The sequence below is a fragment of the Rhinatrema bivittatum genome, chromosome 10 (assembly GCF_901001135.1).
Source record: "Rhinatrema bivittatum chromosome 10, aRhiBiv1.1, whole genome shotgun sequence".
Classification (NCBI taxonomy): domain Eukaryota; kingdom Metazoa; phylum Chordata; class Amphibia; order Gymnophiona; family Rhinatrematidae; genus Rhinatrema; species Rhinatrema bivittatum.
The window spans coordinates 83,546,823-83,567,070 of record NC_042624.1 but is presented as its reverse complement, the minus strand read 5'-3'; the positions used below and the strand labels follow the sequence as shown (position 1 = coordinate 83,567,070).

Here is a 20,248-nt window from a genome sequence, read left to right as displayed (position 1 = left end):
TCTGTACACAACCAGTGAAGATGAGTAAAGCATGCCTAGATTTTTTTTCTAAGCAGCTGAACTCAGAGTACCTCAGTAATTTTCACGGATAAAAATCCTTTCCCCAAAAATGTATAGTACCTAAGCTTGATCACATGGACAGTGATAAAATTAAGACTGCACAGAACCATTGCCCTACCTGGAATAATGTGTGAGATACTACAGAAGACACATGGAAGATCTCCCTTGAAGGGAGTTTCAATTTAAGTCAAGCCATATCTAAAACTGGGGGAAGTCTGTGGCAGCCTGGGGAGCCCCTTCTGTTACTGTCCGGCTGATCAGAAAACCCTCTTTAGCCTTTGAAGGCAAGGAACAGAGTAACCAGTTTATACAAAAATACCAGCAGATGGTGCCATTTATCACTTCTTGAGACTTCCACTTAAAAAGCAGGTGAAGTACATTTTTTTTCTCTTTAGTTGTTAGACAGCGCTATAAGTGGTACTTAATATGCATGAGAAAAAAATCCTATGAATGTGTATAATTTTCTCCTGTATTTTTCCTTTTTTTTTCTTTAACAGCATTTGAACTGGCCATTAATAATTTAAATGTGTTCCAGATTTTAATCACTTTTCTCATCACTGGTATATTTGATGTGAAGGTCTCCGTATCTGAAGGTGACACAGGAGCAGCTACAAGAACAAGAGAAGGATGGGAAAGAACAGGCAGACCGGCATCCAGGCAGGGGAGAGAGGCCACAGCTAGTTAGCTTAATTTAACAGTACTAATTAATGCCACACCCTCCTTCAGAATGGGTTCAGGAGAATGGAGCCCCCCCCCCCACACACACACACACAACCCGCTAATAAAACTTTTTGTGTATCCAAGTATAATTATGGTGGCATTTGCTTGATGGCTTGTTACTGTAAATAAAAGAGATAAAAGCAGTCCTTCACTGGAGTGGCTCCGGAGCTGTGAAATATGTAGCTAATTAAAACTATTGGTGTAAGAGGCTAATAAAGTGCACGCGCCTGCTACATGTCTCATTCTAATGAATCTGGGCTAATTTGCTTTGACTGATGAATTTCAGTGTTGCTAGTAGGGACTGAATAATTATGAAATTTATCACAAGATACAAGGACTCATTAAGAGTTACTCAGGTTGAGTTAGAGGAATGTTTTCTGTGCCACTGACACAAACCCTGACCAGTAACATTGCTTGGGCTTCCAAGGCTGCCGAAGAAGTGAGAGAGAGAGAGAGAAAGAGAGATTGTGTGTGGGTGAAAGAGAGAGAGCTTGTGTGTGTGTAGAAGACAGAGAGAATGCGCATGTATGTGTTGGGTGGCGATGGGCATTTTGGTCGTCAAGGCTAGCAAGAGATTTGGTTTTCAGGGTCTCCACAATGAATATTCATGGCGTTCATTTGCAGTCACAGGCTTTGTTTTAAGGTTAATTTCTTGAAAGCCAAACCTGCTGCCATCCTCTGTAGGCTGAACTTTGAAATCCCCGCATTAGAAGATGGGCTGGCACATAGTGTCAGGCACTAGGGACCTCCTTTAGCATAAATCCTGATCCGTTTTATCTACGGAAATGGGTGCCCACCTGTGTCAATACCTGTATTTTTACCTGCATGACTTTGGAGGCATTTCCAGAGTAAGAATCGGTCAGGGGAAGCAACTACATGAGTAGTTTTAAATAATCAAAATGATCCATGTAGTTTTGCCTTGAAAAGTAGATCCACACATTAAGCAGGCACACATTTTTGTGGGTACGTTTTCATAGGTCAAAAATCGAAGCAAAAATTACTCATGTAGTTTTGCTTTGATTATTCTAGCAAACCTGTGGATTTGCAGAAAAGCAACCAGTTTATTAGCTCCTAAATATCTTGGTCGCATTAGCTACCTGCATTTAGTCAACACATAGCCAGCTGTTAGCATCTACACAGTCAGAAGAGTTTTAATTTAGAGTTGATTCATAATAACTAAATGCCAAAAGTTAGCAAAATTATTTGTAAACTCATTTTGCTATAGGAACTTTGTGTTCTCTCTGACCAGTTAAAATGTTTTTTTCTTCTTGGTTTGTACGAGCATGATAACCCACGCTGTATTTGTACATCTGGGTCTGCTCTCTGCCTAGGGTCTGGACCCTGGCAGTTTTGATATGAGGTTTAGATGCATGGCCATGGGTCACAGGTCACTCCTGGAGTGTGCGAGGTGCTGTTCTCTTACCTTCCGCACCAAGCTCCAGCTGCTCGTCAGCCCCAGTGTCCCAAGGTCACTCTGACCCTCTCTCTGCTCATTATGAATGTGGCAGGTGCCTCTCCCAGTGACAGGGTACAGGCTGCAAGGGGCAGGCTTCAGGCAAGGTTTAGAGCTGGCATTACAGAAATAGGATGCCAAATTGTTGTGTTTCAGCTCAAAAGATCAATAAAATCTGGGACAGCGGCTATTGGTGGTATCCACCAAGTACTTGGTAACAGAGTCTCAGAAGAACATCTTCCCTTGCCTTAGATCACAGATAGGCTTAAGCCTCCTGAGGTTCAAGTGACTGAGCATCCTCACCCAGTGCTTAGCCATTAAAGTCTGTCTCCTCCTTGATTCTTGAGTTCCATCAACAAACTGCTGATTGTCTTAGGCCTGGCCAGACTTGGGGGGACACGATGGATAGTAAATAATTCTCTTTTGTTTCAATGTTATTATTTGTAAGGGAGCCTTCCTATTCTGCAGAAAGGGGACTCTTCCAGCAATAGAAGGCTCATACGGAGTTCAGGAGGTGTAGAGGTCTGAGTGACAGGAAGGTCCTTCCCCAAAGCATGGGTCAGGGATTTAAAGCCTATAAAAGGAGACCCCCCTCCCCCAATGTGTTTCTGGGATTTGTTGACTTGGGTACTTAGGAGAGACAGCAAAAGGGCTATGCTCTTTGCTCTTCCAGAGCTCCAGCAAGGGAAAGAACAGCCAGTTGCTGCTTTTCCCTCTGGGAGAGGGAGTGTTTTCCATCTGCTTGATCCAGGAGGATTCTACACCCAGGACCCAGGGTTGGGAGCTAGTCCAGCGGGTAGTTTGTACCAACAAAGTATCTGAGAAACTTTGCTAAAGTGACAGAAGAGGATTCATCATTTCAGCTCTGAGAAGTCAAAGTTTATTCCTGCTCAATTCTTAAAGGTGCATGAGGAATTGTATTATGTTTTCTGCTGTTGAGGAGGACTAATTCTTCTGGCTTTCTACTTTTTATTATACCTGCTGGATTTATTATTATTATTATTTTTTTTTTTTTGTCTTAAGTAAATGTTTTTCTGTTTGGAGCACATTACTGGAGTGGTCTGGTTTATTTTGGGTGGACTTTGTACATTTTGTCAAACTATAAAATCATCTTGGAGGCCCTGCAGGAGTTTCTGCCCCCCACAGAACTGTAATCCTGTGTGAGTGGTCCAGTGCTCATCATGGCCGGAAAGGTAACCCCTCCCCCAAAGGTGGGTTACACATGTATTTCATTTGATTGACCGCCATTTTATACAGTATCATCATTGCGGTTCTCTCTTCTGTGAGAACTTACCTATATTTATTTATACATATTCCAATCTAAATATGTATCTCTAACCAAATCAGACTCTGCTGAAGGCCCATTTATCTTTGTCTTTCCCCATTATGAATAATATGCTATCTATTAGTTCCTCAGTGTTAATTAGGGTTAATTCTGCTCTTCGCTACTATTGTTAAGCATAAAGACATGCTAATTTTGAGCTATTTGGCAAAGAGGTTTCAAAAGGTCATTTTTTTAGCCTTCCTAATTTAATGGGATGTATATGTTTAGCCTACTCTAGACTAATGGGTCTTGATAAACCTACTCCCATAGTAATCCAAAAGTATTCCTTAGAGAATATTGCATTTTCCACTGCAATAGGAGTGGTTGCAATGTAAGATTTCATCATTGCTACCAAAAATGGGTTTGTTAAATTGTACTGCCAAATTAGTATAATATTGCCTGTTTCTTTCTTATGTATCTATTTGTTTCCTTGTAGGAACTTATGCAGAAGTTCACAGTAGAACTGTAACTGTTTCTAGGAGTTTTGCCCTACGAATTCTTTAGTGAGGAATGAGCTAAGTCACTCGGGTTATTTTATAGCCGTAGCTTCCTAGTCTGTCACCAGATTTCTCGACGACTGTTCCCCTGTGCCTAGGAGCCAGTTTAGGCATAAAGGCTCTTCTTTGGTTTGCCTTGCAGAGTAGGGAACCAACTTTCCCACCTCTACCAGTGGCAAAACCAAGAGCAACCTTTGACCTCCTTCCTTTTGCACTCTCTTTTAATATCCTTTCATTAATTGATGAAGGGGCATAGAGTGTCAGGAAGGCCTTCTGGCTGGAATCAAAACGGAATCCGTTGCCCAGTTCTCCAGACAAGAACAGCTGAAGTTGCACGGCTGCTCGTGAAATACATAGATCCACCTCCAGAGGGACTTATTGTAGCAGCTTCATAAGTGTCTCATTTCTTGTTTTCTCAAAAGAACATTTACGGCTTCACTCTACCCATATGATACATGGCACCTTGGGAGGCGTTGTAGAAAATCATTCCGCCAATACTTTTCTAACCCCTCCAGAAATAAATGTAAGCTCCTTTCTCCCCCTCCCCTCCATTTTCTGGTTATGCATGATATAACAGTCTTATTGTCCTCTGGATCATGCTCCCATATTGTAAACGTCATCTGTGGTGGGTTGGACTCGGTGGAGCAGCGAAGACCCTGAGGCTTTTCTTCAGGTTACAGAGCCACCTTCCTTGTTGTGGTTTGTTTTCCAGGGAAGCACCGCCAGCCTCCACAGATACAGCTGTGATAACAGTTTAACTAGGTGCTACTGGCTGAAGGGGAATGAGCCCTGCCTAAACATCTTCCCAGCCTTGTCCTTGGCGGTTTGCAAAATAAAAGCTTTTCTGTCTGTGGTTTTCTAACACTGGATAACAATTCCAAAGTCTCTGCATCACTGTGCAGTGAATTACTGTCGCTATAACCCAGGGACAAGGCCAGGGCCCTGCCCAGGCTGTGTGTTCGGTGAAAGCTTGTGTTTCGTTTTCTGTCCATAATAAACTTCCAAAGAACGTCCTTCAGAGTTTGCAGCCAGAAAGGCCCGCCATTTCAGAGCCCGACATGGAGGTGAGAAAAAAAAATCTCTCTCGCTATAAATATTAGAGTGCAATATGAATGTATGCTGAAGCCTTGACCGCTGGCGTGTGCTAGGTCACCCCCTTTTGTGTCTGACCATGATTTGAAGCTGGAAAGGGGGATAAACACAGGCTCAGTGTAAAGAAGCGTTTCAGCACAGAAAGGCGCGGGGATGCATGGCGTGCTGCTTTTCAGCGTACAGTTTAAACAGGTTAACATTTTATTAACTCCCAGTTCAGTAAGTGAATGCTATGCAAGTGCAGTGGGAGTTAAAAACAGCATGTTAACTGCAAAATGCCACCACCACCACTTGGACAGAGAAATTTTGACTTATCCGCCTAAGTGGCAGCAGCTGCCACATAGCCAGATAGGTCAGTGCTAATTCAGCAAGTGTTCCTGACATTTATTTGTCTCCCCCCCCATTTTCAGGTTTTAAGTGCCATCGCAGCAGCAGCACTAGAAACTAACTCTGACTCTGACCTGGGCTTAAGTTTCCAGCACTAAAAAAATTCCAAGCTGGGCCAATTCACTTCCCTGCATCCGAGAGTACTGCTTAACGCCCTCATTTGCATGGGATTTCCACGCGAGAGCATGAAGCAGGGCTCACATTTTGGAACGCACATTTTCTGCGCGCAGAGCTCCTTGCCGCATCGGCAGGAAATCTTGACTGCAGAAAATGTGCATGGAAGTGCGGGCAGAAAGGTGCGTTTGGCTGATGGTGGGGGGAAGTGAGAGTGAAGCTGAAGATCAATCAGAGGCTCTGGTATTGCGGTACTTAATGAAAAAGGGCATAGTAGATGGCCTTGCAGTTACCACAACTACTCTACACCACCTTTTTGTTGCCTTATAGCCTGGAAGTAAAGTGCACTAAACCAGTGTTTGTTCCATGTATCCACACATCCAACCTACAACTGCCAAATGGAAAATATATTCCAGAATTCCTTAGAAAATGAATTAGATATAAAAACATGGAATGGCTTGTTTGGATAAGTGTCTACCCCTTGTACTTCTGTAGCTATCCCAAATGTTTAAAGCTCTGGCCATAGCAAGTCACCTTCACATGCACCTATGTCAAATTGCACTGAATCACCTGGTGACAGGATAAATTCAGCAATTCCCGTTGGTTCTCTCTGCTAGACAGTGTGTTTCAAAGCAAAGAGCTAACCATGAGCACCAAGAAACTGTCAAAAGGACTGCAGGACTGCGATAGCATGGAACAGTCCTTAACTTCAGGGAGGTGTGCTAGAGGACAGAAAACAGCTGGACTCCAGCTTTCAACAACTTTTTTTCTTTCCAGCAAAACCTTTGCTTACTTTACCTCGGTAGTACTACATCAAACAGTAAGCATTCAAAGTGCAGTGTTCCAGCACAGTTCCTGGAGCGTCCTCAACCCATTCCTTCCTGAACTTGCCTTGCCCCTGGGGAACACGCCTGTCTATTTAAGGTAGACTGGGCTAATTAGCTAGTCCCACTCCTTTAAGGTGTGCCGGGTTCTAGTCTTTATACTCCTTCACAAGGACAACGTTGTGGAAAGGCACAGATCTGGCAATGGGTATAAAAGAATTGCAGTCTTTGAATGCACCACCGACACCAGGACCCTGCTTAAATCAGGCCATCCCTCCAAACTAGATGACCAAGCAAAGAGGAGACTGATGAGGGGGTCAACCAAGAAGCCAATGGCAACTTTGAAAGAGCGACAGGCTTCCATGACCAAGACTGGTGAAAGTGTGATTTTTGACAATAATCGCAAGCACTCCACAAATCTGGCTTGTATGGTGGGGTAGCAAGAAAGACACTCAAGAAAGCCCACCGAGAAAACTGTTTAAAGTATGCAAAGGAAAATTCAGAGGATACTGTAGCCAGGTGGCAAAACAGAACTTTTTGGCCTGAATTCAAAGTGTTACGTTTGGCACAAACCCCACACAGCACATCACCTAGAGAACCCCATCCCTACTGTGAAACGTGGTGGTGGCGGCAGCATCATATTATAGGGATGTTTCCCATCGGCAGGGACTGGGGCACTTGTTGGGATGGAAGGGCCAATGAATGGAGAAAAGTACAGAAAAAGTACCTAAGGAAAACCTGCTGCCAAGTTCGCTTTTCAGCATGAAAATGACCTGAAACGCACAACCAGAGCTGCACAGGACTTGCTCAGGAACAAAAAGGTTAAATGACCTGGCGTGGCCCTGACTTCATCCAATGGAAGATCTGTGGCATGACTTACTGTCCATCAACACAACCCAAGGAACCTGACAGAGCTTGAACCGTTTTATAAGGAAGAATGGTCTAGTATAGGTTAATCCAGGTGTGCAATATGAGTGGAGACCTATCCTAACAGATTCACAGCTGTAATTGCTGGCAAAGGTTCTTCCACCAAGTACTGACGCAGAGGAGTGGAGACTTATACAATTGTTGGATTTCAATTTTGTTTCATTGGATGTTTATGCTTTATCCCCTGTTTTCTTGACCCTGAAAGATGTGGAATATAGTGTGTTGATGAGTGAGGAAAATCTCCTCATTTAAATGCATGCAAGTCTGATGCACCGACACAACAAAATATGAAACACGGTCAAGGGGGTGTAGACTTTGTATAGCTCATGTATATGCTATCTTCTTTTGTGTTCCTCACATTTTCTTACTGCATCTGAATTAACCTTTTGTTCTAGAAGAGGAATTATCAGCTCCTGTGGCTAGCTCTTGAACCCTGCACACTCCGGTGCTTGACCTGGGTGTGTCTTGGCTTTTTCAGAGCTGTTGCTGAATTCTGTAGTAATGGGTACCAACGATCACTTTGTGACCTAGATACAGCATGGTGCCAGTGTGGCAGAAAATTATCCAGATACAGCTCATAAGTAAACACACTCTGAAACACGGCAGATGTCGAGAACCTGACTGGCTATAGCATCATTTTGATGTTTTGGGGTTTTTTTAATTTTTATTTTTGAAATTGTTCTTGCTCTATTAAACTTTTCTTTCTCACTCTACTAAAGTTAGCTTCTTATGGGGTATAAGATTAGATGCTGTTGCGTTTGAGAGTCCTTTTATTGCTTTATGGCATTTTCTGACACCCCTCTCTGAGCCCTCTTACATTAAATTTGATTTTTTTTCTTACGCTGTTCAGTTTGTTTATATTTTTTTGAATATGAAGCTGTCCTTATGAACTCACCATTGGCATTTGTTTATCCCTCAGAAATGTAAGAAAGTAATCATGTCTAGGACAAGAGGTGATCAGGATTGAGGAATGACAGTAACCTGGCACTAGCATGGGCCAAGCTGTCTAGAGCCTGCACCTGCTCATTTAGCTGGGGGGGTTCCCAAGATAGATGTCGATGAGCCTCATGTTGTCAGGCTGTATCTGCTAGTATCAGACTGAGGAGATTTCCAGGAATATTGGCTTGACTCTCTCTCTTAAGCCCCCCTCCCCTTCTTCTGGTCCTTCTGTTTCCACTTCTCTGCTTCAGCTCTGACCCACTGCTGAGTTTCCCTGGCATGATGAAGTCACCTTCAATGTTTGTCTGACTGAGCTCCTGCTTATGCTGAGGGATGGACAACATAATAAAATCAACCAAGCCCTGCACTAGGCTAGCAATGAACTTTTCAGCCCCTTCGTGGCCAGCCCTAACTTTACACAGGGTCCTTTTCATGCTTTGGAAGGCATCCTTCAGGTTTCAGCTATGGTTTAATCTGTGGCATGCCAGGCAGACCCCACTGCTACTAGAGAGGACGGCAGAGTAAAAGTTGCCGGGCATGCCAATGTGGAGTAACAAGGCATAGATGCTGGTGCCCTGTATTGCAGGCTACCTTCTAATACAGGAGCTTCCCAAATCTGTCCCGGTGACCCCATAGCCAGACAGGTTGTCAGGATATCCACAACGAGGATGCATGCAATCCATTTGCATGCTTTATAAACTCAGTAAATGCAGATTTACCTCATGCATCTTCGTTGCGGATATCCTGATGACCCAACTGGCTGTGGAGTCACCAGGACGGGTTTGGGAAGCCCTGTTTGAACAGTTGGAAGGAGCTATCTTACCTGGGAAAATAGTGCCAGCAACCAGATGTTCACCAAGTGGGGCAACTGCAGGACCAAAGAAAGAAAGCAAGCTTTAAAAAGAGCACTGGACGAAAAACAAGTTCTCATAACTGGTAACACTGAAATGCAATTATCAATTCTCCCTTTTTAAAAGGGGGACTATTTTTTAACAGCGTAGTGAGGTTGCTTGTGTTAGTCCACTTGAATGTATGGAAAAGTATACAAAAAAATATACGCTGTATAAGGGAGTTCCTGAAAGCTAGTAATGAAATGCATTTAGACCAGTAAAAAGCTATCATCTTATATTATTTTTGTCTTTGTTAACCTTTATGTCCATTTTTCTAACAGAAATGTGTTAAGGTTTTTCCACCTAAAGATTCCCTGGTTGTGGTGCCTTTCAGTAAGATATTAAGGTATCTCCCTTTTTCGCTTAGCCAACTTCCCCCTTAAAAGCTTCCAAATCTTGCATTCATGCTCCAGTACAAATAGTAGCTGGAACATACTTAAAAAGTATTCAGCAGACAACACCTACTGTATGGGGATTTGGCAGGGAGAACAGGGGTGGCGGGGCGGGGAATTAATTTATGAAACTCTAATAACAGACGTTTTCTGAGCGCTTTATTTTTAGCCGCTGTTTACTGAAGCCTCCCTCTTCGGGCTGAAACAAATGCCAGCTCCTCAACAGTTTGGTGAAAAAGAACCGGGGACTTGTGAGAGGGGAGGGGCTGCCTTGGAGAGAGCTTCCTTCACCCTATACCCCTCTCAGATTACAGAAAGGTCATTTTCCCTGGCCATTTACTAAAGCTCATTAAGGAGTGGAAAGAACAAACAATGCTACTCCCCGGAGATTACCATTCAAAGTCACTCCACCAGTCTCTCTTCTACTACTTGAGACAAATTAATTATTCCTCAGTGAAAAGTGTAGCACTACTATTCTTCAGCTTTGAGGCGCGGGGGAATTCTTGGAGGAGGTTTATATATCAGAGTGAAAAGCATATGCTGAAGGGACTGTCACCCAAACCGGTGTGTTCTGGGAGGAGCAGAAGCAATTATTCTAACAAGGATTCCACCAATATTGTCTTTGAGTTTTGGACAGAGGGAAGATTGTTTATTATTAATCCTTTGCAGAACGCAGGCCTCTAAATACAAAACCACTTTTCTGGGGGGGTCTACCAAAGAGTCAAAATGCATCTTGAAAATGTTCAAGGATTTTTCACGCGGAGGCAAGAAACAAAACAAATTTCCAAGTGAATCTCTCTCTCCTCATCGCAATACTGTAAAACTTAGCCTGCGCTAAAAAACAACGGGTTATGCAGGAGAGGCCTGCCATCCATGCTAAACCAGGGTCAGACGTTAGCCTGAACAAACTAAAATGAATGGGGCCAGGCATGCAAATGAAGGAATTTCACATGCAAATGAGGCTTTAGCATGTGCATAGGAAATAGCATGCAGAGGAGAGCATATCAAGCTATGTACCATGCTCTCGCTAATGCCGAAAATGGAATACCTGCTTCGGATTGCTGTGGTTTGAAATATCCCGGGCTAAACAGCTCCAAATAAAAAGGTTGGTTAGCATGGAGGGATTCTTCTGGCCTCACCCCCAAGCCCTCCAACATGCTTGTGCCACCAGCCCTCCCCCCACCCCCCAGAAGTTCAAATCTTGCATATGAAAGCACCCCCAACCCCCACTGCACATCAAGGTCATGCCCAGAATCACTCCCCCTCCTGCCCCACATCAAACTGTTCTCCCAATAAGCCCCAACCCCCCCCCCTTCTAAAATCAGAATGCCTTCTTATCATTCTGGAGGATTCTCCCATCCTGATCCTCATGGTCAGGAGGGCAGTAAGAGTTCAATTTCAAAAAGCGGAATATAAATAAATAAATAATTAATTAAAATAAACTCTGAATGACGTCGCTAAACAGAGCTTCTCTACTATCTCTGAAGCACCACTTAGATTCATCATTCAGCCCCAGTGCTACTGCCAGCAGGAGAGCTCTCATGGCACTCATGCCAGTGAGGATTGGGAAGACCTGAGCTGGGTTTGAACTAGTGACCCAGTGACAAAAGGCTTCACAACACTGCAGCAATTCCCTTGAACCATCTACTCTGGAGATGTCACTTATAGAGGCACAGGAAGCACTGGGTTTTCTTCATTTGGTTTACCACTAGTCTTGGCTTTTGAAATAGAGTAGGGGTGGCCAACTCCGGTCATCAAGAGCCACAAACAAGCCTGATCTTCAAGATAACTATCATGGATATGCATGAGATAGATTTGCATACAATGGAGGCACTGCATGCAAATCTAGCTCATACATATTCTTATGAATACTCTGAAAACCAGACCTATTTGTGGCTCTTGAGGACCTGTGTTGACCACTGCTGGGATAGTGTAAATTTGCACATTTACGTTCACTTTTGCCTGTTCTAAGACTGGAACACAATGCAGGGTCCTGCTTGTGTTAGCAACTCCAGTCCTCGAGGGCTGCAAACCGGCCAGGTTTTCAGGATATTCCTAGAAAAATGTGCATGAGAGAGATTTGCCTGCACCCTGCCTTAGTTGTATGCAAATCTATTTCGTGCATATTCATTAAAGATGGGCTGATACCCTGAGCAGTTTGCAGCCCTGGAGGACCAGAATTGCCCACCCCTGAGCAAGAGGATCTTCAAAACATGAATTTGCCACTTGTTCTCTTGGTCTTCTTCCTATGCTTCCTTTCTTTTCTTCTCTTAATAGAGTTTGTTTCTATTTTACCGTGTTCCCTGTTTATTTTAAACACTTCTCTTTACATTTGTGTTTCAGCTGTGCATGCAATGTTTGTGCTCTGCATTTATCAGGGCAATACTTTCATTTACTCAGATCCCTAATGCTGGGAGTGACAATTATTAAGCAGAACTTACAAAGATTTTTTTTTAGAAATATCACCCCACCAACGACATAAGAAGCAGAACAAAAAATGAAATCTTAATGGTTTTGTTTGTTCTTAAACTAGAAATATTTTAGCACTCTGGCTGGTATAATGAATTGGAGTGTGGTGAGTGGCCCAGGGAGCAACGCTCCTCGCATCACCTTTCCCCTCGCACTTAAAAAAGGACAGAAGGAGAGCCTGTGCAGACAGAGGGGTGCATTTGGAAATAGCTTTATTCCTCAATTATCAGCCCAGACACATAGCAGATATTTTCTCTCTGTCTGATTTACACAACAATTATGCTTAGAAAGAAATGGCATTGCCCCCCCCTCCCCCCAAAGTATGGACTTCTTTCAAACTCCCATTAGATAACTTAATCTCTCTCTTTCAAGTATCATAAAGAGAGTTTTCGGAGCACATGGCTTAAATTAGGATTTGTTATTAGAGACTATCAGGCCAATACACTAAAAATCGCGGGAGAGCGGGCACGCGCACAGGCCACTCTCCTGTGCGCGCACGATTCAGCAAATAAAATTATTCAAATTAGGGCCTGTGGTAAAAAGAGGCCTAGGGACACTAGCACGTCCCTAGCACCTCTTTTTTGACAGGAGCGGCGGCTGTCAGCTAGTTTGACAGCCGATGCTCAATTTTGGCGTCGGTTCTCAAACCCGCTTACAGCCACGGGTTCGGAAACCGGACGCGGGCAAAATTGAGCGTCCGGTTTTCAACCCGCGAGCCGAGGGCCAATTTAAATTTATTTTTTTTTTAAATTATCTTTAACTTTTGGGACCTCCGACTTAATATCGCCATGATATTAAGTCGGAGGGTGCACAGAAAAGCAGTAAAAACGGTGCTGGCAGAAATTAATGCCTACTTTTGGGTAGGCGCTAATTTCTGAAAGTAAAATATGCGGCTTGGCTGCACATTTTACTTAGTGAATCGTGCGGGAATAACTAATAGGGCCATTAACATGCATTTGCATGTTGCAGGTGCTATTAGTTTCAGGGGAGTTGGACGCGCGTTTTCGACGCGCTATTATCCCTTACTGAATAAGGGGTAAAGCTAGCACAGTCGAAAACGCGCGTCCAAATGCATGTTGTCAATTGAGTGTCAAACAAAACAGCAGGAACAACAGAAAACAGCTGATGATGTAGATGCATGCCAAACATGTCAGACGTAGCATCTGAAGATGGACTTTGATCTCGTTGAATTATTCTGCATCATCAAGAGATGCAAACTAGAAGTAAGAACCAGGTAACAGTATTTGAAATTCAAATGTTAAAGGTGTTTCATGTGCAGCATATTTTGTAAAATACCACATTTACTATAATGTATTTTTTAATGTGCCTAACTTACCCTCTAAAGTAATTTTGTGCAGTATTTGTCCTAGTTAAATTTTTTTTCTCTCAGTATAACTAATTTGTCCAGTCATAGAGAGAGGAGGGAATGACTGAGTTAGGCTTCCGGAAGTATTTTTATATATTCATGGACTTATTTGATGTATTTTTTGCTTCGGTACAAGGAAGACGGTCTATAAGAGTGAAATAACATAACAATTTAGGAGATAAATGTAATGAAACAAGAACAATTCTTTTCAGGATCCCTGTTCACTAGCAGGTAGATTTTTTTCAAAGCGTTTCTCATACAAAAATGCCTACATACACGCGTGTGTGGGCCATGCATGAGCAGCATGGATTTTAAAAATTGCATAATATTCATGTATTTACCCGTGCATGCTTGAATAATAAGGGAGCGGAAAAGGGACAGGGAATGGAAGTTCCAGGGAAGGGCGAAGAATTAATGTGCATAACTCAGAATTTAAAAAATGGAAGGCGCAACGCACGTATGCTAGATATCTGTTTAACTTTATTGCTGCTCCTGAGGAGAAGCAAGTCTGTAGATTTCGAGTTTTAGGGCTTACAGAAAAGGCGAGGGTCTGGGCCAACTGGTGGGTGTGTAAGATGAAGAACTAGAGAGCGGTCTGAAAGACCTCGCTATTAACTGGACAAACTGGTGTACTAATTACAAAACTGGGAATGCGCCTTGCACGAGCATGCTTTAAAATTTGTTTATCGGCTCGGGCGCAGCCGATAAACAAAACCGCGATCGGGCCCGATGAAAAAACCCCCACATGTGAATCGGAACCGTAATCCGAACCGATTCCGATTCACATCTCTAGTAGCTAAATTGGGTTATGCTGTAAATATAAGCTGTTAGGGTTGGATCATTTCTTCCACTCCTCTGGTTAGCCAGGGCTGGGGGAGAAGGTCATAGCCATTGTATAATGGTGATACTTGGAGGCTGGATTTAGGGCCTATGACTGTAATCCTCCAGAAGGAGTCCTGGGGCATGCAGATAACTATTGCTGCAATGAGGGAAGTAAAAGAAAGTTGGGAGGGATGCAAAATAGAAGAAAAAAATCTCCATGGTATTTATTTATTATTTATAAACTTTTCTATACCGGTATTCGTGGGTACATCATATCAGTTTACATAGAACTCAATGAAATACATTGAACAGGGTGGGCGAAACGAGGGGAGCAACAGGGAGAACAAAAAAAAAAAGGGAGAAAGTACAGTGGTGCCTTAAAATAGGTAACCATAGGTAAATTATAGTAAGATGGAGCTGCAAATGAAGGTTTTGGTGTCAGATCCCAGGCCTGCTTCTGAATGAAATGGAAACCCAAAGGAGTAGAAGGAACCTTCTGGGGTCACAAAAGTAAAAAATTAAACATAAGTGAGATATGTTAAGAGACACTGTAAATCATATATGTCAAAGGGTTCACATTGCAACCAAAGCTTTTGCTTGTAATGCTTTGAGGAAAATGAGTGCTCGCACAACACCGAACGCTAAAAACTAAAGCCAAAGAGAACCATGTCAAGCAAGTCATAGAACCTATGGAGCAGGTTTGCATCTTATGGCACCCAAGGTGTTAGAGTATATCAATGAGCCCAACAAAGAGGTAGGAAACCTCAAAGTTTAGAGGTCAAATATGAAATCTGCTAGAAACGTATTTATGAGGGTAGGCAGGAGAATCCGCCAGAGTTATGTTCTGTGGGTCTCCGTGAACATGGGGCAGTCTTTGCCACCTGACCAACAAGCATGTAAGCTTTGCAGCTTTCACCTCTGGAATCAGCCAGGCAATAATAAAAAAACAAGTTTGGTGCTCATGGATGATCTCCCCAGCACTGCTGAGGATTTTAAAATGACACACATGGCAAAGGATTTCCATAAATGACTGACATTATTTCTAAAATTGTGATTTCACATTACTATTTCTATAGCTTTGTGTTTCAGGATCCTGATGTCAAGGTTTTACATTTCCTTATTTCATTTCTTCCTGCTTGAATCCTGTGGAGCAGGACCCTGTAAGCAGCTCTGAGTACATTTAAATAAGGCGATTTGGTGTAGGCCCTTAGTTAGGCCTGGATTTAAGTGGATGATGCCGAAGGCAGAGGACCAGGGATTGGGAGTTTTTGTCCCCCCGAAATCAAAGAGCAAGCAAGAGGAGTCCCAGTTTGTGGGCGCCTTCAGAATTCGGCGCCCTAGGCTCATGCCTCTGTTGCCGCCTGTGCCTAAACCTGACCCCGCTCTTCATTTGCACAAACGTGCAGGTGGGAGCTTGTTCAGCATACTTCCTCCGCTTGATTTCAGATGCTGGGGGTGGCAGGAGAGTGACTCCACATATCCGAAAAGAGCCGGAGTTTCCTGAAAACGTCAATATGTTTTTTTTCCAAAGCCTCCAATCCACATTTTGATGATATTTAGATGATATTCTTTCCATTTGAATTTCTTTTGGCTGCAAATATTTTTCTTTCCTTATTTTGGGCGAATGAAGCCCAACAGGGATGGGACCCTAACGGAAGGAGAGGGCTAAACCTTGAATTTTTGCATTCGTTTAATATCACCCATGGATGGTTACATTAATGTGTCCTATTAACTAATCAGTGTAAAACGGGTGGTGAGTGATGTATCACCAACGCCTCCTATCAATTATAGTTTCCTGCAGAAATGATCAAAACTTCACCGGGGTGTCATGCCAAGCTTTCCTAGCAATGAGCTATTGCTCAGTAATTCATCCCATGAGCAAGCAAATATTCTGCCAACCTCCCAGGATTTACTGCAGACACACATTATAAAGGCGTCTGCCTCCTGTACCCTTACAATTTGTATGGTGGGAGCCATGGAATCTGACAGTGAGATGAAAAGAGCTGCACCTCTCTGAAGATACAATGTTGTTTCCATGATTAAATGTGTTTAAAATATTCACTGGAAAATAAAGCACTGTCCCAAAAAAAAAAAAAAATAGTCACTTTGGAATAAATTGTTATTTCAGAATATTTCAGGACTTCCACTGGCTCAGTCTTTTTAGACAACAGTATAAGGTCACCCAAACAGATTGAAAAGAATAAAATAAGGGAACAGGCACTAACAATTGTTTCTGGATTTGAAAACACCTAAAGCTACATTCTCCCGGAAAATAACATTGAAATGAAAGAAAAAAAAAAAAACCATACAGAATGTTTTGTGCTTTTGGAACAGGAGTCAAATGCATTTTAAGCGATTTCTCATCAGTGGCAAAAATGATCGGCCAATTCACTTTTCTCTGTCTGAATGTTTTTGGCTGCCTGGAAAGAAGTGGTAGTGATTTATCAAAGCCAATTTTATTATGAAATGTGATTTATCTTCAGAAATATATACAGTGACATGAACGTGCGTACTCCTGCATTAATAAACACATTCCAGTCAGTCAAATAAATCTATTTTATTTTATAACTATTCATGCTGTAGGAAAGTGTATGATTCTGTAAATTTACAGTATTGTGAACAATAAAGCTGGAATGTAAATCAAATCTACAGATAGTCTTAAATCAAAGTGCTACCCTCTTTATTAAGAAAGTGGAAATGCAAGACAGAATCGGGAAAAAATAAACTATTGCTCACATAGCTACAGAAAATGATCTCTCCTTCATCTATTCAATAGTCTCTCTCTCTCTCTTTTAAATACCTCCCCCCCCCCCCCCTTGTGCTTTAAATATATGCTTGTTTTAATAAGGAGCACAATTCGGAAGTGGCGTTCTCTTTCCGAATGTACTAATTACAGACTCCGAGACCAAGGGCAGAATTCGCCAGACTACTTATGTAGAGTGCGACTACTTCAGAATAATTGTAGTAATGGCACAATACTCGCAAATGCTCGCAGAGCAGTTTTTAACTCCCGAGCTTTCGCCGCAGCGCCGGCTGAACACCCCCCACCCCCAGCCTGCTTTATCGCACCGCGGCCAGTTACAATCCCTCGCCTGAGCCCCATCAGGAGCGGCGCTGACCGAGCGCCCGAAAAGCAGGGAGAGAAGAGAAGCGGAGCGTTGGCTCACTCACTTCGAGCAAAGCTGAAAACCAGCCCCTCTCATCAGAGTAAGCCTCCGCTTTCCAACCTGGACAACGTTATTTTCCGAGCAATCGTATGTTGAGACTGCACTAAGTGGCTGCGATAAGGTGGAGTGTGATGGATGACAGCTGTGCCTGCCTCAGGCCTTTTTGCAGATTATATGAGAAGTTGCCTGTCCTATCCCGGCTATAAAAGTTTACTATAAAGTTTCTTTCAGTTGGTGTTAACCTTTTTTTTAAATACCAGGTATTAGTGAGGGTTTGGTTAACCGATTAAATCACGCGATATCGCCTTCATATATCCGAACAAATGGTACTAGTGGGATTCGGATCCTTCTCTGGCCTTCCTAGAGTTTTTTTGGGGTTTTTTTTCCCCTTTCCGGAAGGCAATGCGTCTCTTTGAAGACACTGAGTGTAGGCATTGAATGTGCTCCACAGGTGGCGCTGTTGCTAAAGTCCAGGTTATCTTTCCACGATTTCTTCGCCTTATATCATGGGGCATTTTTCAGCTCTGGATGCTTCGTGTAAGAAAAAACAGCTAAGTTTATACTTGATTTCTCAACTAAATCACTGCCATGATTTTCTTTCTTGAAAACTGAACGCTCTCCCAGAACTTTCCTGTGTTACATTTGAGCTTCTTGGGCACTAATATTTGCTTCTCCATAGTAGAAATGGAGATGGCATCATTGGGTAGCTACATTCAGATGGCATCACTGGGTAGCTACAGGGCTCTGTAAACTGGTAAAACCGTGATAAATTCTACCTTGTCGGTATTGTCAGTTCACCTTGACACGTTAGGAGTGCCAGAGCGCTACTGTCTATTCTCTGATATATCAGTCGCTTCAGTTTCTTTAAAGTTGCTTTTATTTCCAGTGGTGCCATTTGCTTTCAGTCAGTTCCGAGAAGTGTGTTTGGATGTCGTGACGTTGTCTGGAGTTATTTCTCAACCTATCGTTTAATACCTTTGCAGCAAAGAAATCAGATCGTGATTGTTATGCAAACCTGCTAGACATTTTTCTTTCAGTCAAATGGTACTACAAAAGTTGCACTGCCGGAGTGGAGACGTTAGAAAGTCATAATGGAAGGATATAACGTCACGGCTATGCAATTATGGCTGTTCCTGTGAATCATTTATCTCTCAGGTCAAACCTTCATTGCTAACTGTCTTCTAATCTCCATAATCAGTATTTAATTATTGAATACCTTACCTTTCCACGTGGCCTGAATTACAGTATCTAAACAGGAGTAACAGTTCCACTCAGTTTCAGACTGTATCTACCCAGAATGGTTTCCCTCTTCACAGTAAAAATGCAGGATGAGGTTAACTTGGTTTTGGAGACAAAATATTTTATGCCTCGTTAATACTCTGATCTGCACTAGTAGCTTGGGCATTGCGCAGTAGCAGGAACACAACAGCAAAGGCTGCGAGGTACGCTGTCTGGCCAGCAGTCTTCAATAACCAGGATTTTAATCTGCTGCATATAAAAATGCAGTTTTAATTTAAATTAAGAGGGGGGGGGGGGGGGGGGGGGGAGAGAATCCAGACTAAATACGAAGTTAGGGACCATATTAGGAATAATTGTGCAAAGGATGTTTCAGGCCGGACCAAGTTATCTGACAGGAAAAGTAGATGAGCGTAAAATGAGGGCGGTGGGGAAAAGATGTCTATTTGCAGAGAAATTAAAGATTGTTATAAACATGATGACATAAACTAATACAGAGCCTATATTAAGTGTGAAGAAAAGCACATTATCTCACTGCTCTGTTTACTGGATTCCTTGTTGGCCATGATACATTTTATTGAATCACAGGCAGAAAACCCCCAACCCAGATGTGGTTTCAAGTTTTTGGACTTTTTGTGGATTGGCATAGCAAGCAACTTATTTAAAAACAAAACATCCCCAAGGACCAGTCTATTACTCTGTACCTGAAGATCTTTAGTGAATTGGAGAAGGTAGTTGTTTGGTCCCATTCACTGTTTTAGGATTGGAATTATGCGCAGTTAGATAGGACATCTTTATCTACCTAAATAAAACAAACAAACAAAAAAACCACGATGCTTTCCTTTTTTTTATAATGTCTAATTTACTTGTGTTTTGGGTCGTGGAGCATTTTTATACTTTTTTCTTGGGTTGAGTATAATTTGGGGTATTTGCTTTTCAGTATTCAAAATGAAGGCGACCACCATTCTCCGAAATCTTCTAAACAGATCCCGAATTTCCTTGCAAAAGGAAAGTGACAACAGATTCGTAAATTACAGGCACAGTTGTTCAGTAATAACTAGCAGAATGATAACAAGAAGGATCACACTTGTATCTTTTCTGTCCACTAAAGGAGAAATTTTGAGCAAAATATTAGGAATTAAAATGGTTATTTATTTACCTCAAAACACATTTTGCAAATAATCCCCCGTGAAGAGCTTTTGACTGATACTTATTGCATGTTCCACTTCACTTATGCCACTGCCCTGATAATTAATAGGGAAATAACGTCAGTAAGTTAGAAAAAGGATCATATTGCCTATAACTGAAGGAGAAATTAATTTTTTTGAGATTCTAGTGTTATGCATGTGAGCTGAAGTTTGATGCCATCGAACCACTGACCTGAGTTCTCATGCAGTGCTCAATAAGGGCCGTAGGGCAAAATGAATAAGGAGTAATGCAAAGTTATTAGATTCCTTTTTCAGAATGACAGGTCGTATCTTTTGGCAATAAAATAAATTAGATAATCCTTTTCCCTACCTTCCTTCACAAAGTTCTTTCAGTATATATAGAAATGCCCCCTCCCCCCCC

The 20,248-nt window shown here is 42.4% G+C and overlaps 1 protein-coding gene across 1 annotated transcript in view; it reads right to left on the bottom strand.

Moving 5' to 3' along the window:
* LOC115100053 (tau-tubulin kinase 1-like) overlaps positions 1–20,248 on the bottom strand; it is a 190,710-nt gene that overhangs the window by 169,979 nt on the left and 483 nt on the right. The window contains exon 2 of the mRNA XM_029618225.1: positions 9,161–9,205. Within this exon, the coding sequence (XP_029474085.1) occupies positions 9,161–9,205 (45 nt within the window). The remainder of the gene's footprint in view (positions 1–9,160; positions 9,206–20,248) is intronic.